At 37.0% G+C, this 15,595-nt stretch overlaps 1 protein-coding gene across 6 annotated transcripts in view; it reads left to right on the top strand.

Moving 5' to 3' along the window:
- Nucleotides 1-15,595, top strand: part of MGAT5 (alpha-1,6-mannosylglycoprotein 6-beta-N-acetylglucosaminyltransferase) — a 112,024-nt gene that overhangs the window by 59,312 nt on the left and 37,117 nt on the right. For all 6 annotated transcript variants that reach the window (XM_063161621.1, XM_063161619.1, XM_063161620.1 and 3 more), the window contains 4 exons: nt 6,968-7,039; nt 8,115-8,276; nt 9,139-9,308; nt 10,186-10,320. In XM_063161621.1, coding sequence (XP_063017691.1) covers nt 6,968-7,039; nt 8,115-8,276; nt 9,139-9,308; nt 10,186-10,320 — 539 coding nt within the window. The remainder of the gene's footprint in view (nt 1-6,967; nt 7,040-8,114; nt 8,277-9,138; nt 9,309-10,185; nt 10,321-15,595) is intronic.

The following is a 15,595-nucleotide window of genomic DNA, read 5'->3' as shown; positions in this document are numbered from 1 at the left end:
TCTGTTATAATAAATGACTCAGTTGTAATCAAAGCACTTTCTATTGATTTACTCAGTTGACTGTCACTGAACTTCTGGGGGTGTTGCTTGAAGCAGCAATAGTTAAATGCATATCCAAAACATTTATCTGAAGGCATAACAAAGGCTGGGTTGAATCACAGTTTTGACTCATTCCATTTCTAGCACCAAGTGTTGATTTATTTATGGGCTGTGAAGCTGTAGAAGGAAAAGATAAAGTACAACTATATTATTTATTTTGTTATTTATCATAGAGGCTAGAGATATGGTTCCATAATCATCTGAATTTGATCTAAGGTTTCTACTAGAAGGTTTTGTTTTAGCATCAGAAGAGCTATGTTTGGTCATTAGTATTCTGTCAACCAGCAGGTGCTTCATGGTTTTAATGCAGATATATCTTTAAAATGATGATATATCTCAGCTGAAGCCAAGACTCCAATATTATTCAATGACATTTACTATTTTGCATTTCTGTTAAATCCCAATTTTTTACATCGCAATCATCAGTCTTGAGAAGTCAGTTGATGGCATTAGCTCTTTCATAATTGATCTTTCATGGCCAAATGTGAGCAGACTTTCAGAGGCCAAATGGTTTTTTTTCAAGGGTCTCGGGATTTGAATTTTTTATTTAAGCAGCAATATTTAATTTGTTCAACTTTTCATTTCATGAAGGAATAAAAGTGCAATTAGCCCATGTGCATATTTGTTAACTTCAGAAAGAGGTATTGTCCTTTTTTTTTCTTTTAGAGTGTTTTCTTATGACAGAATGTAAAACTAATATTGGGTGAGTGTGTTATTAACCTTGAGTTTAAATTTGGCATTCTTAATCCTATGATTAATTTCATGATTAATGTCCAGCAGCAGAGGTTGAAAGCTTAAATGTTTGCGAATGCAAGCATGAAATGAAATTCTAATAACACTACAATGATGTGGATTTATGAGGTGTGTTGGCTGCTAGGGATAACTTGGAAATGCTGTTGCAAGAGTAATTTGTCAATGTGGACAGTGATGAAGAGTTGACAGCTTATAGCACGGTTGCACAGCTGAATGATAAATGTGCCTACAGAGCTCTCAAGTCAGAACTGCTGATTTAAAATATTAAAATGCATTAGGGTAATGGATAGGATATTACTATTAAGATTTTTCTTTTTTACTTCAAGGTTAGACTGTTGGAGTGAGATGGTTGTGTATGTGCATGTTTCAAAAGGCAATATATGCATCACATTATGTACAACCTCAGTTTGGAAAAACAATGTGCATGAAATCATGCATATATCTACTTCTACTCTTCAAATCACCTCTACAATCTAGTGTGACAAGTGTCTTTCATACTCCTATGTGGTTTACTTTTTTTATTCTGAAGCAGTTCAGATAGGGTGTTACATTATGCTCATCCAGTACTCTTTGTTATGTGATTTTAAACTTGTAAACAAAGGAGCCCATAATGTTTCATTTTGGTGTGCAATATGGATCAGAACCACAGAGACCCAAAGTAATTTGTCCACAGTTTATGTAAAGGTTTAGAAACAAAAGTCATTAACCCCAGCCTTTGGGTATCAGCCATGTGCTCTGTTATGTTTTCCTCCTGTGTCTGCAAAACAGAAACAATGCTGACAAAATCCAGGCTGCCCCAGGTGTCCCCTCCTGAAGAACCTGCTCAAGGGCAGGTACCAGCAGTTCTGCCTTGCTTTGGGTGGCAAAAACCCCTGCAGGAGCTCAGGAACAGCTCTTCTGCACTGCTCTGTGTCTTGGCTGCTTGAGAACGGGAGGCAAGCATGGCAGCCCAAGGAAAGCAAGAACCAACCCAGCATGTCCAGGCTTCTGCCTTTTATTTGAAGCTGTCCCCTGTGCAAATTTGCAGGTGAAACTGAGAGAATTTTTGCATTTCTTTCTCACTGTTTTGCTTCAGGCGCTGGATCATCCCTGGAGTGTGACATGCAGCTGTGTGGTCACAGACCCATGGAATGGTTTGGGGTGGAAGGGGCTTTAAAGCTCATCTTGTTCACATCCCTGCCATGGGCAGGGACACCTTTCACTGTCCCAGGTTGCTCCATGTCCCGTCCAACCTGGCCTTGGACACTTCCAGGGATGGGGCAGCCACAGCTTCTCTGGGTGACCTGTGCCTCCCCACCCTCTGGTCCTCAGAACACAAATTGTGCTGGAGTCTTTGATGAGTGGATGAAATACAAATGGCCTGAATAGCAAAACCAGGCTTACATCCTCTTGAATACAGAGCCAGACAGGGATTAGAAATAGCCAACATTAAACAGCAAGTTAAACTTGCTTCCTTTTAACTGTGATGCCCATAGAGAAGAGTTACTTACTTTTAAACTTAGCTCTTAGTTATGAAAAAGGCAGTTGTTTAACACTGTAATGGCATTGGCACAGTTATCATTTTCAGAGATGGCATTGCCTCTGGGCAGAAATGTGAAAAAATTAATTTCTAGGCAGTACAAAAATATATTTCACTGCAAAATGTCAGTTTGCAGCTGAAGAATGAAGCTTTTAAAAATATCTTCTAGAAAATGAGTTTTTCACACTATTTCCAAGCTTTTAAAAAGTGGAAAAAGTGGAAGGGACTTATAGATCTTTTTTTTTTTTTTCTTTATCTACATCCATGTTTCTCTGAGAGGACTGCTTTCCACACAGGAGTGGGACTGGTGGTCAGCTGATAGCTGTGGTGCAAGTTGTCCTCTGCCATTACACTTGTGCTTACTGCTGGAGCTGGGCAGGTCTCTCTAAAATCCCAGGCTTTGGATCTCCAGCCCATCTTTCAGGTTCATGTGTAATTTTTGTTATCCATCTTGGATTCCAGCACTTCAAAGACTTAAAACTGGTTTGAATTCCAGTCTATGAGACTCCTGTAGCTTTTGCATGTGTGCTAATACACTGCTGGAGTGAATTTTTGTTTTCAGTCCTTCAGACTTGATGGAAACACAAGGCACAGTTTGGTAGTCGGGGTATTTTTCTTCATACTCTTACTTCTACTTTCAGGTCTAAAACATAAGCCAACAGTGATTTTGAACATGGTTTTGTTTCCAGGGTGCAAGCTGTAGTCTGAGGCACAATTTAGTGAAAATTCCTGGGTATCATAATTATAGAGATTCCTTTATTCCTTGTGGTTTTTCTACTTTACTGCACTTTGCTCACGTCCATGGGGAAATCCCCTTTCCACCATTTCTGCTGCTAATCCTGGACATTGAGCCAATGATTTGCATTTCTTCAGTGTAATGTAACATCAAACCAGCTTCTTTCAACTCTATGCAAATACTCAGAAATTTCACAAAACCAGTGTTGTTGTCTGAAATGTAAATCACCAGAAGTTGAGAGTTATTTAGATATCTTACATCTGTACCTCAGAAACTGAAATGCTAATGATGGTCAGCACTTTGTCCCTGAATTTGTTGGTGGATTGCCCTGATTTTGGGTGATTTGGGCTGTTATTTTTTTCTTCTTCTGTCACCTTAAACTGGGATTAGTCTTTCAGTGACTTGTTGGAAAAGACATAAATGCCAGTGTATGAGAGGAGTCAAATACAGTGCCTGTTGCTGAAGGCAGACAAGAGGCTGTTTGCTGATTGATGTGTGAAATGTTGTGTTGCCTTGTCACCAGGGCTGTGGGTACCTAACACCCAGCATTTGAGACTGCTTTTGGAAACAGCCACATCCAAAGCTGCCTGTACCCTGCTCTATTTCATTAACCAGACAGGCACTCACCTTGCACATCACAGATTCTGCAACCCCTTCCAAGGGATTCTGTCACTGAGGAAATGCTGAACAAAAAATAGTTCAACAAGTCACCTTCCCAACTGGAGCAGTGCTTTCACATCAAATTCTCAATGGGATTTGTGGCATTACAAGTTCATTACCTGTCTTCATACTGAATGATAAATTTAAAGATGCACTTTCTTTCACCACATATTGCCTTGGATTATTTTGTTTGTGTATTCTTCTCTCCTGGACTCACTTAAGAGCAGCTCTGTACCATGGATAGAAGTACACTGAGCAGTGTGTTCACCTGGTGGGTAAAGAAAGTTGTTTTAGGTTCCCTGTGGATGGGCTGCACCTGCCCTTTGGCAGAATCCAAAATGAAGATTATCCCAAGGGCTCAGAGCGTGCCCTTCAGCTCCAGCTTTATTCAGCTCCCACTGTGGCTCTTTGAAAGCATAAAGGTCTTGCTGAAATTTTGAATGTGGAGAGCTGCTGGCAGAGTATACTTTGATTCAATTTGGAAGATGCTCATACTACTCCAGTGCTGCAGATGTTTGTCAGGTTCTTAAAACCTTGCTTGAAGTACTTGCTCTGTAATAGAGTTGAGTGCTGCAATCTTGCCTTGCATTCAGTTTCAGTGTCTGAGGAAGAGTCACTGGAACAGACACCTGCAAAGCTTCTGTAAAGCAAGTACTCTTCAAATTTATTAGGTTTGCTTGGGGTTTTTTTCATCCTAAACCTAGCCATTTACACCCCAGAGCAGTTAAGAACAGCAGCTTTTCTCTAGCATCTGGAATCATGTAGCACTTAAATTTTGAACTTTTAAACTGCTGTGCAACTTCACCTTAAGGAGCTGGCTACTTATACTCCGGGCAGTGCTGTGACTAATGTGATTCCAAACCAAGCAGGGAACACTTGGCTTCTCAGGTAGACACAGCTTCCTGAGCAAGATCAAAGACTATCTAATGCCCTTGATTTTCATTGAATTCAGTACCAGGAACAGGAGGCACTGCTGGTCTTATTCAAAAATATGACAGTACAAAGATAAATATAGTGTGTTCTGGATAATAGCTTAGCATTTATATCACTCATCCAAAAAAAATGGTCTGTCTTCAAATCTGCAGTTGCTGCTTCCCAACAGTCATCTTTAACTGCTAATCTGTCTGGTATCACATCCTTCCTATTAAATCATCTCCATGGCAGTACAACAGAAGGTTGCTGTGGAGAGAATCAGCTGGAGAAAGAGCTGATGGTGACCCAAGGAGAAGAAGGCAGTGCTGGAAATGGGCAGGAGGAGCCCTGATTCCTTCTTCAGAGGCAACTTTAGTGTTTGGTCTTAAATGATCAAATGAACAAGTTAAAGAGCAGGATCCAAATGAGCATCACTGCCTCCCTTCACCTTGCTCAAAATTCGGGCTTGTTGTATGTAGATCTTCTATACCTAAACAGCTGCAAAGCTGAATTAATTTCTGATGGAGTTTTCATCTAGACCCACTTTAGTGATATCACAATCCTTTCTGCCATCATTGCTAAAGATCAATAAGGAAAAATGAGAGTCAGACCAACTGCAGACACTGATATTACTTTGAATCTATTCCTTAAGTGTTTATTTGTGATGAGAATTATTGTAATTTATTTTCAGACTAGAGGGAATATTTCTGCAAGCACAAAAGAACTGTATTTGTTTTTCAGTGAGGCGTGCAGTGAACTGTCCTTGGCAGCCCTGAAAAATCTGCAATTCCTTTAGGATGCCTTGTGGTGCAACGTGAAATACATAGAGTCAGAAAAGGGGCATGTACAGTAGTCCTTGAAATGTCATATCTTAATTTAGATCAGTTCTAATGCTAGAAATAATGCAAAATTTGTACTATTAAAACAAAGGGAAGAGAAACCAGAGTTTGTGACTCTGCATGATTTAAAATGTGGAGCTTACAACTCTTTCCTGCCACAACTTTATAGTTGTAAAAGTTAGGATTGATAATTGCCACAATTTCTGATGTGGTTCCACAGCTGAAGACCACTGAAGAATCAGATGTTTTCAAAGGAGGTTGATAAGTCACTGCTTTCAAATGAAACACATTGAGTAGGTTAAGTCACAGCATTCAAAATGCTTTTCTATAATTTGTCTGAGGAGCCCAAGGTTGATACATTTCTTCCCTTTAATGAGGTTAGGATGGCTATTCATTTATTTTCATGTGATTGGCCCTCTAGGCAATCATATGGTGTGATCTTAAGCCTTTAATCTGTAATGCTCCAGGCTTCTGCAGCATGATTAAGCTAAAATTGTGTTTTGACAGGTCTGTGATTGGAGGAACCATAAAAGCAACTCTGACTTTCAATTCTCTGAGAGTTGTGAACTTAATCAGTAGTGATGGGGTGTCTTAGCCAGCTGATAAATTTTTGCATTTCCCCCTTTTCACAGTGCAGTCATGTTTCAGTTTTCATGGGTTTGCCTCCAACACTGAGATTCCTCCTTCCCCAGAGCAAGTGGTCTAATTTCTTAAGGTACATAAATAATATGGATTCTACACAACAGGCAGGATCCCTGGGGCAGCTCAGGAGCTCTCAGTGACTTGCATCCATTTGCTATTTCTTCACTATTTCCTGTTGTACTTTTTTATTTCTAGTGGACAATAGTAGGAGTATTGCATTTGCATTGATCCTGTTTCTCATTGATCCTTGTGAATATTGTTCCTTATGTTATAATTACCTTATTTGCAGCCTTCAAACATGGTGGCTTTGATTCTGTAATGATTCTTACTGTTTTGGTCTGTGTTGCTACAAGGTAGAACTTTGATCCTTTGATTTAGCTTGCTTTGTCTTTTTATAAAGGTATTCTAGGGAGATGGAAATGTTCCAAAATACATATTTTTGTAAGGTGTAGAAGCATAAAAAGCTTATTGAAAACATTTTAGAACTGCTCAGAGAAATTGTATTTTGAACATTTAACAGCTGACCTCTGCCTTGATCTTGTGTTTTCATTATCTTCAATGAATATCTAAATGTTACTTCTGGTGGCAAATTTGCTGGGTTAAAAGAGCATTGAATTGCAAAAAGCAGTCTTAAACTTTTTCTGCAAAAAAAGCAATTTTATCTTGAAATTATCGCCTTATTATCAGCTGATTACTTATTTAAGCCATCAGGTTAACATAAAGGTGTAATATGAAGGCAATGAGTGAAGGCTTTGGTCAAGCTAAAAATAAAGTAACATAATTTATTTTGATGTGGTTATTTTATAGGTTGAAAATTGGTGTCCTCGTTTACCTTGGAGAGCAAAAAATCCTAATGAAGAAACTGATCAAAAAACAGTGGTAAGAACAACCATATCCTTAATAAGGACAAACAGGAGAAATAATTCAGTAATTGTGATTCATGCAAAATATCCTGGAATCCTGTGCCACATAAATGCTAAAAAGATTAGAATTTACAATTTTTACTCCTCCATTCTTCCAAGCTGAAAAGAATCCTCCTTGACATGTGTAGCTCACCTGTTCAGTCATTGCATTGTGCTCTTGGTGGTAGATTTTCATTAAAAACATTTTTGAGTTTAAATTTATGAAATGCTCTACGCAGATACTGAGAAAAAATACAAATCCACAAACTGCTCACTAGTGTTAAGTATATGTGAAAATGTCCATTTTTATTGTCCCAGAAATATGGGCCTTTTTACAAAGCTGCATTTATGGAAAAGGCTTATATCCATTTCAGGTTTGTAGTAACATTTTGATTACTCCCAATTTTTTCCCATTAAATACTGTAAGCATACAGAGTTGTTTCTAAATTGTTGCAGCCTAATTATGTAGCAATTAGGTATTTTAAGATAATTGCTGGGCTGCATATGAACATTTCTTACATTATATAGCTATAGGCTGCCTCTTTTTTTAAAACCAATTTATTTTAGAACAGTCTAGCTTTAAAACAAGTGTTTCCTTTAAAATTTAGACCCTAGTAATGTTTCTTCCTTTCTGGTATAATTGGAAGACTTCCTTGTGTTTGGATGATTCATGAGACACCTAAATCTTGAGCCTACTGTTCTATATTGTAATTTAGACATACCTGTGCCTCATTTTGAAGCACATGAACAATACCAGACCTTATATTGCAGAAATAAATGCATTGTGAAACATTGCAAATGTATTCTGGGCTACCAAGTACTACTAATAAAAATAACAGTAATTTATGTAGCTTAGAAGTTTCTGTTTAAGTATATCTTTAATATTTGAACTAAAATCCTAACGTGCTAGGAGTGTATCTTTTTTCCTATTTCTATTTCTTCTTTTTCAAAGAGGAATATAAACAGCTCACATTTGAGCAGTTTTTTAACTTCTGGAAAGTGTGTTGAAGAATAACTAATGTTTGGGATGTTTCTTAATGCTTTGCTTGAAGGCTGAAATTCGTATCAACTTTGATAATCTCTACAAAATGATGTCAAGGCATGAGGAATTCAGGTGGATGATGCTGCGCATCAGACGAATGGCTGATACCTGGATTGAGGCCATTAAATCACTGGCAGAAAAACAAAATTTGGAGAAAAGGAAACGAAAAAAGGTAAATGAGAGCACTTTATTCATGTCACTTTCTGTTATATAGGCTCTTTCAACCTTCTTGTTCCAGGTGTAGCTTCAGAATGGAAATAGAAAATATAAAAGGCTCATGTTTATACTCTTTTCAAGAAGTATTTTCCTGTTTGAAATTCTGTTGCAATGGGTATTTGCTTTACAGATAGTTTTACGTGTTTTGCATGAGTCAATCTTGGACTAAGTTTTCTGATCTCTATAGAGTTTTGGATAAAATAGAGACAATGTAGACTAAATACAGACTATGTTCTAAAGGGAGAAATTGTGAATTTACTGCAAGCTGATGACACTGGAGTGTTTTATGTAGTCATGGAAACAACATCTATACATCTTTGTCCAAAACTGAGACTAAATGGTGTATCTTGGGTTTGGATTTGAGTAGACTTAAAGTTGAGCAAAACTTTGGATTGGATCAGTTTAGACTTCTTGTAATGAGTTCAGTTTTAAAGCCATGAGATACTTGAAGTGAAAAGGTGTAGTTCATTTGATTTAATTTTTTTTAATTACCTTAACTAGTTAAGCTAAGGTTACAAACACAGCAACAGGTTTGCTTTCTTGCCTTGTTATTCCTGAAGCCAGTCCTGAGTGGCAGCAGCCCCATGTATGTTCATATTTCTACCCTGCCTTAAGCCTGCCTGGCTCAGCTCCTTGCTGGAGATTCTCAGTCCTTGCATTCATTACAAAATTAAATTATTCAGGTGGCAGTATTGGCTTGTTTCCTTTGATTTCTTTTTTTGCCCATAGTAGGAATTTAATAGAAAGAAAAGCTGCTGTAATGTATAACAGTTGCATGTTCCATGTCGATAACTCAAACATATGACTTTCCTTTCCAGATCCTTGTTCATCTGGGGCTTTTGACAAAAGAATCTGGATTCAAGATTGCAGAAAATGCGTTTAGCGGTGGCCCACTTGGTGAATTAGTCCAGTGGAGTGATTTAATTACATCTCTCTACTTACTGGGCCATGACATCAGGATTTCAGCTTCACTGGCAGAGCTCAAGGAGTAAGGAGATTACTTTCGCTTTTGAAACCAGAATTAGAAGAAAAGAATTGTAAACTCTTAAAGCTTCTATTAACAGTATATAATTTCTTGAAGCATAAAATGAAAGTGAAAATTCACTAAACAGACGATAAGATTATTTTCATGAGCTAAGTATATGTGCCATGGAAAGGATAATGTGTTTTCATTGTAGCTTCAGGCTCCTGGGACTTCATAAATGAATGTTGTAAAATTCCAACTAAGCAGCTTAGTCTTTAACATTCCAGGTGCTTTAACCAGCTGCAATGGGAAATGCTACAGACTAGCTTAATTCTGTGTCCTCTGCTTCAGTTTCTGCTGTTCTTCACTCAGTATCTCTTTTTAAGATAAAGGTTTAAGTTCTTTAAACATGTTACTTTTGATGTAGTTAATTGCTTGTGTTAGGTCAAGTTGCTCCTTACTCTTCCTTGTCCTGCTTTGCCAACTATTTCAGCACCAGACATAAAACATCTGTTTGAAGCTTGAGCACATGTGCTTTTTCTGCAGCTTTCTTTTTTAAATTACATGACAGCATTGTTTTATAGAGAGCTTATACTATAAAGCTGTGAATCGAAGACAGAAATTATTTTGAATCATTTCAAAGCATACCATTTTTAAGCATTTCAAAGATATCATTCTTTTGCTTAAACTAGATGAAATTTTTAGTGAAAATTAGTGCTTTACATTTAATAAATGTTGAGCATCTCTAGCATTTTAGTGTTCTTACATGGATCATGATTTCAAAATAGTAAAAAAGTCAAACTTTTTTGGAAACTGGAAATACTGGAATAAATAGTATTACAGCATCAATTCAAGGTATTTGGAAAGTAATGCTTTTTCATGTTGCTTTTTCTTTGTTTAGGATTATGAAGAAGGTTGTAGGTAACAGATCTGGCTGCCCAACCCAGGGGGATAAAATTGTAGAACTCATTTACATTGATATTGTGGGACTGACTCAGTTCAAGAAAACCCTTGGTCCATCATGGGTTCATTACCAGTAAGTATAACACTCACTTGCCCTCTAATCTGCTTTGTTAAGGAGCTTTTGTTGAATAGCACATGTTAAAATACTGAAATAAGTCCATTCACATGAATTTGTTTAAAAGTGAAATGCTCTTTTCTGTTGTCTTTAGCTTTTAGGATTAAAGGTGCTAATACTTGTTCTTTGCATGCCATCATTATCCCCCCCCAGCAAGCCTGAGATTCTTGGATTCAAGAATTTTTAATCTTAAAAATCTTAATTATCCTTTTGATAAATCATCATCTCTGCCCTTCTTTCCCTCCTTTCTTTACCTGCACTTCCCCCTCCCCATTTTTTCTGTAAATTAGTAGGTGAGCTGAGAGATTACTGCATTTTGTTGTTGGAATACTAGAGGGATGTTTTGCTTTTTGGTGTTTGTAACCACACTGGATCAATGATTGTGGAGATTTATCTGTTCTAATTGTATTGCCCAACAACTGCAGTGCAATTTTCTGTTCCATTCCTTAAGATACTGGGCAGAGAGTTCAGGGCCAGGTCTGAAGAATAAACTGCAGTTACTGTTGCTTTTGTGGTCTGTAAGCATCTTTCCATTTGCAATGGAAGATGAGGATCACAAGAAATGACTTTGTGCACCTTTTTTCACATCTGCAGTTTTAGAACCTCTTTTCTTTTTGTCAATGGCTTTAAGTCCTTAAGGCTCCCATGCATTGTGCAAATACACATCAGCATGAAAGAAACCCAAACCTCAATTAATGATGTTGAATTTTCTGTACCTACTAGAATTAGCTGTCTTTTTTGATCCTCAAAGTCCAGTATATCCTACTTGGAGGAAGGTGTTCATGGCAGAGAAATTGTTTTCTTTCAGCCTCAGGATTTTCTGGAGCATTGGATCTTTCCAGTGTAATTATAAATGAGAGTACTGTGATCAACATTGCAGATTAGATTACTCTTAATCTCTTTTTTGAAGCAGGGGAGTAAATGGATATTCTGGTTTTTAGGAGCCTGCTAATAAAGATAATCCCATTTTCCACCCAGCAACAGTTTCTTGTCTGTCTGCCAGATGTAATTGTCGCTAGGAGATCACATGCAGCACTGTGGTCAGGATATGAAACCCTTCCTATAAATTTTAAATGTTTCTTCCTGTCTGCTTGCAATTACCTGTCTGGTATATCCTGTAACAAAGCTATGGTAATATAAATTGAGATTATAGATTACCTATTCAATTTTTCTTTCCTCATAGAATAATTGCGTCTTGAATTATCAATCTGTTTTATACTGATTATTATTTTGTGGTAATGGCTGGTGTTTTCTTGTTTAGGAGAGCAGAATTACACTCAGCTCCTTATGTATTGTAGAATTTTTTGAGGCTTTGGGGGGAGAAAAATATATCTTAATGTCTTCTACAGCACTGCCTTTCATGGACTGGAAGGGAGTCTCATCTAGTCCATAGTCTGATTGAAAAATAGATAAGGATGCATTTGTCTTTGATGAGAGATTTTTGCCTCATCTTTTACTGAAGACTGAGCAAGATGGCCCAACATCTTGCTTTATATAGTTAAGCTTTTCTTTAATGTGTTTTTCTTGGCCTGGTGTTTTGCTAACTGCCCATTACTGCTTATTCTAATAGGGTTCTGGAGAATAAATTACTTCTTTCTCTTCTCTGCCAGCCCCTAGGATGTCTTCTTTACTGCTTTTCCTTCAATTTGCTTTTTTAAAGTACATAGATTTAGGGGTTTGTGTCATTGCATAGAATTCATCTTTTGTATACCTTTCTTGAAACTTGTTACATTTATTGTGAATCTCTCTAATTATGTGAGATTCATAGTTCAGTGTACCAAAGAGGATCCAGAGTCTAGCAGAGACTACAGAATTGATTAAAGCAGAGGAATTAATTTGTAGCTGCATGCATGCTGTCTCCTATTTTAGGATCCTCTTCCAGTCATTGTTTTTTCTCCCAGTATCATGAGTTATCTTACAAATTTTGTCACTAAAATGTTTTGAGGTTAAAACCTCAAAGTGCTTTATAACAGCATAGGCATCCATTTCTATTTCATTCCAATAAAATAAACATTATCACAAATAAAGCTGCTTTTTAGCCCTTGCTCTTTACAAACTCTGCTTTTTTTTCTCAGTTGTATTTATGTCAGTAGGAATAATTGTTTGTCTCAAAAGAAAGTGTTTTTCAGTGGATGTGTGCAGGTCAGCTCAGTGTGGTTTATACAGACCAGACTCAGATAAAAATGAATTAAAATGTTTTTATTCACTTCTGATGAGAATAGAGTGGCAGAATAAGCCTCTGCCTTCAGAACAGTTGCTTGGTAAGAGTGCTTTATGTAATCTTTCTGGGTGAACTTGAGCCCTGAGGAAATTTTTGGTAGTTGCAAATCAGGTTTCTGGAACTGCAAGCTCGAGAGAATGACCCTGCTGCTTTGGGAGTGAGTATTTCTGAAAGACTCTTCTGCACAGCTGAGAGCACCAGTGACTTTTGGTAGTGTGTGCTTTATCTGTGGGATAATTGGTGCTGCAAATAGCAGGAACACAGCAGAACACATCTCATTTTAGAGTGCACCTTATTTCCAAGCAGAGCAATGCTTGCTGGATTTTTCAGTTCTGAGGTGTGGATGTTTGAATGCAGTTTGTGTGCAGTGAATCAACACTCAAATAATTAGTTTAATATAGTTTGAGAAGTGCAGTCTTTCTTAACACCCTCATCCTCCATGCAGCACATAAAAATCTGCTATTTTTTCATTTTTCCACAGTCTCTTAGCAATGACTCATTCCCATATGCCAACAATCCAGCTGGCTTTTTTTTTTCTTGAAATAAATTAACGTGACAGCTATCCTGAGAAATGAGCAACATTCCTGCTTTCTGCGTGTTCTCTAGAACACATCTTTTTTAGGAGGGTTATTTTCTCTCCTAAGATTTTAAATGCAAATACTGAGTGGCCTGATGAAGTAGGAGAAGGATACCAAAAAACTGTGTATAAATATGTCCACTAGGTCAGCTCTGTTAAGATTGTGCTTCTGCCCAATACTTAAGGGGAAAGAAAAGCTCCCTTTAAATAATCCTGGGTTACTTTTGTCTGATTTTTTTTTAAAGCCCTAAAATTGTCACTTCTAATGTGCTAGACAGAAAAGACTAATATGGATGTTTCTAAAGCAATTTACTACCTACCAGTCCTCTTTTTAATTAGGCAGAGAACAGAGTTATTCTGACACCAATTTCAGGGCACACTGCAATTCTCTGCAGTTTTATTGCTAAAGCTAGGTGACATTTTAGGAAGGAAGAGTGGCAAAACTGAAATTAAAGGTATACCAAATTAGCATTTTAATTTAAAATATATCCCTGAGTTATAAAAAAAATACTGTTTTGTCATTTTTAAAACTAATTATTTCACTTTAGAAATGCTAATGCATTGTAAGCAAAAATAATAAAAAAATGAAAGGCATGTAAATTATTAGGTGAAAGAAATGGAGAATATGGTAGTAGGGCAGACAATCAAGGCATTCCTGCATATATTAAAATATCAGTTCAGCATAACTGCTATTAATTACATTCATTTCTAAATTTTAAATGTTTACCAGCTCTTTTCTGCTGCATTTCAAGGATTAGTTTCACCACTTGAAGCTTTGATCTCTCATACCATTCCTGCACAGACTTGCACTTTTTTCTGTCATCTTTTTTTCTGACTTAGTTTATACCAAATCATAGAAATTTTTTTTGGGGAGGGGGGTTTTTTGTTTTTTTGGGTTTTTTTTTTTTTTGTTTTCCTGCTTTCTGGTTTGGATTTCTGTTGCTTCACATTGCCTGTCCCGATTCAGAAACCTGCATGTACTGGACATGGTTCCTCATATCCCTGTGAGCCATTAGTGCCTCTTATCTTACATCTGAGTTCAGGAAAAAGAGAACCAGCAAAGCAGAGTAATGCTCCTTACATGTATCTCTTGACAACCTCCAGTAATGTTGCAGTTTTTCTGTATTTTTCTCCTATTTTTCATTCTCCTGTACTCAAGTACCTGGCCAAAAGCTGTATGTTTGAGAGGAATTTTGTTTAAAGACCTGCCAAGAAATGTGAGGGCTTTTATTACTGAATGATTCATCAGTGCAGAACTTGTTTTGGTCCTGCTGGAGTATTTTGTGTGATGCAGAGATAATTGCCACTGTTGTAAAATATTTTCATTGAGAACAGTTGACAGAAAACACTGCACAGAAACTGATCTGTCAGCTTTGTTGTTTGGTGAATCATAATATGTTGTATATTTTGACTTTCTTTTTGTTTGAAATATCTCTGTGAAGGTTTAAAAAAACACATCATTTTTCTCAATTTGTATTTTGAAACACACAGGTAGCATTTATAGAAGAGTTTAAAAATTGCTGGGTTTTTTTTTTTTTACTTCCCACATTATTGAATACTTTTAGAGAAAGGAGCAACATATAAGTAACATGTAAATTTATTTTGGAGACTAAAATATTTTGGTTTAAAGCTGACAAATAGTTGGAGATAAGTTCTTTCACCTTTTGAGGGCTAAATTCTTTCACATTTAAAAGCCAAAATCAGGTGTTTTACTGAACAGAATATACATATGTGCTTGGAGCATGGGAAATGTTGAAAACTGTGAAAAATAACCATTTTTAATTGTCATTTTGCAGCTACCTCCCTTCTCTGCCACTCGTGAAGTTGTCCCTTCCTTAGCACATATGAGCCCAGTGCTACAATGTGCAGAGTTTGTGTTTATAACACAATTGCACGTGATATTTAATTCCTGAATAAGTCTTTTCTGCAATTTTGTTTGCAGAGGGCTGAAGAACGGTAGGCTCTGGAGCCCTATAATGCACTTCAGTGCCAGTGGTCAGTATGTCCAAGTCATCTCAAAGAAAATATAACTTCTAGAATCTCTATCCTATAACATGTGTTGTCTTCTTCATACTGACATTTTTTCTGGCCCTTTCTTTTTCAAGAAAATAATAGGATTTTAAATAAAGGGTGAGCATGATTCTCTCATCCTAGGCTCTTTGTATTCCAGTGCCAGGATTTCTCTCTGTTGTGTGTTGGTTGATGCAGGTAATTGAGTTTTATGCTGTTTCTTCAAAAGTCTGTGACAAAATATTTCATAAACAAATAAATAAGCTGTCTGCAAGAGCTTTTAGCATATTAAACCATCTTCAGTGCTTTTAGAGTAGGTCTGAAAGTCAGAACCTGGAGACCAAATACAATTCTCTGAAGACAATGTCCTCTTCTGCTCTGATCCTCTTGGCATGTGGCCCCTGGTTGCTGTATTTGGTTTGCAG

Source organism: Melospiza melodia, chromosome 8 (assembly GCF_035770615.1).
Source record: "Melospiza melodia melodia isolate bMelMel2 chromosome 8, bMelMel2.pri, whole genome shotgun sequence".
Lineage (NCBI taxonomy): Eukaryota > Metazoa > Chordata > Aves > Passeriformes > Passerellidae > Melospiza > Melospiza melodia.
The sequence above is the reverse complement of the archived record's forward strand: the minus strand, read 5'-3'. Positions and strand labels throughout refer to the sequence as shown.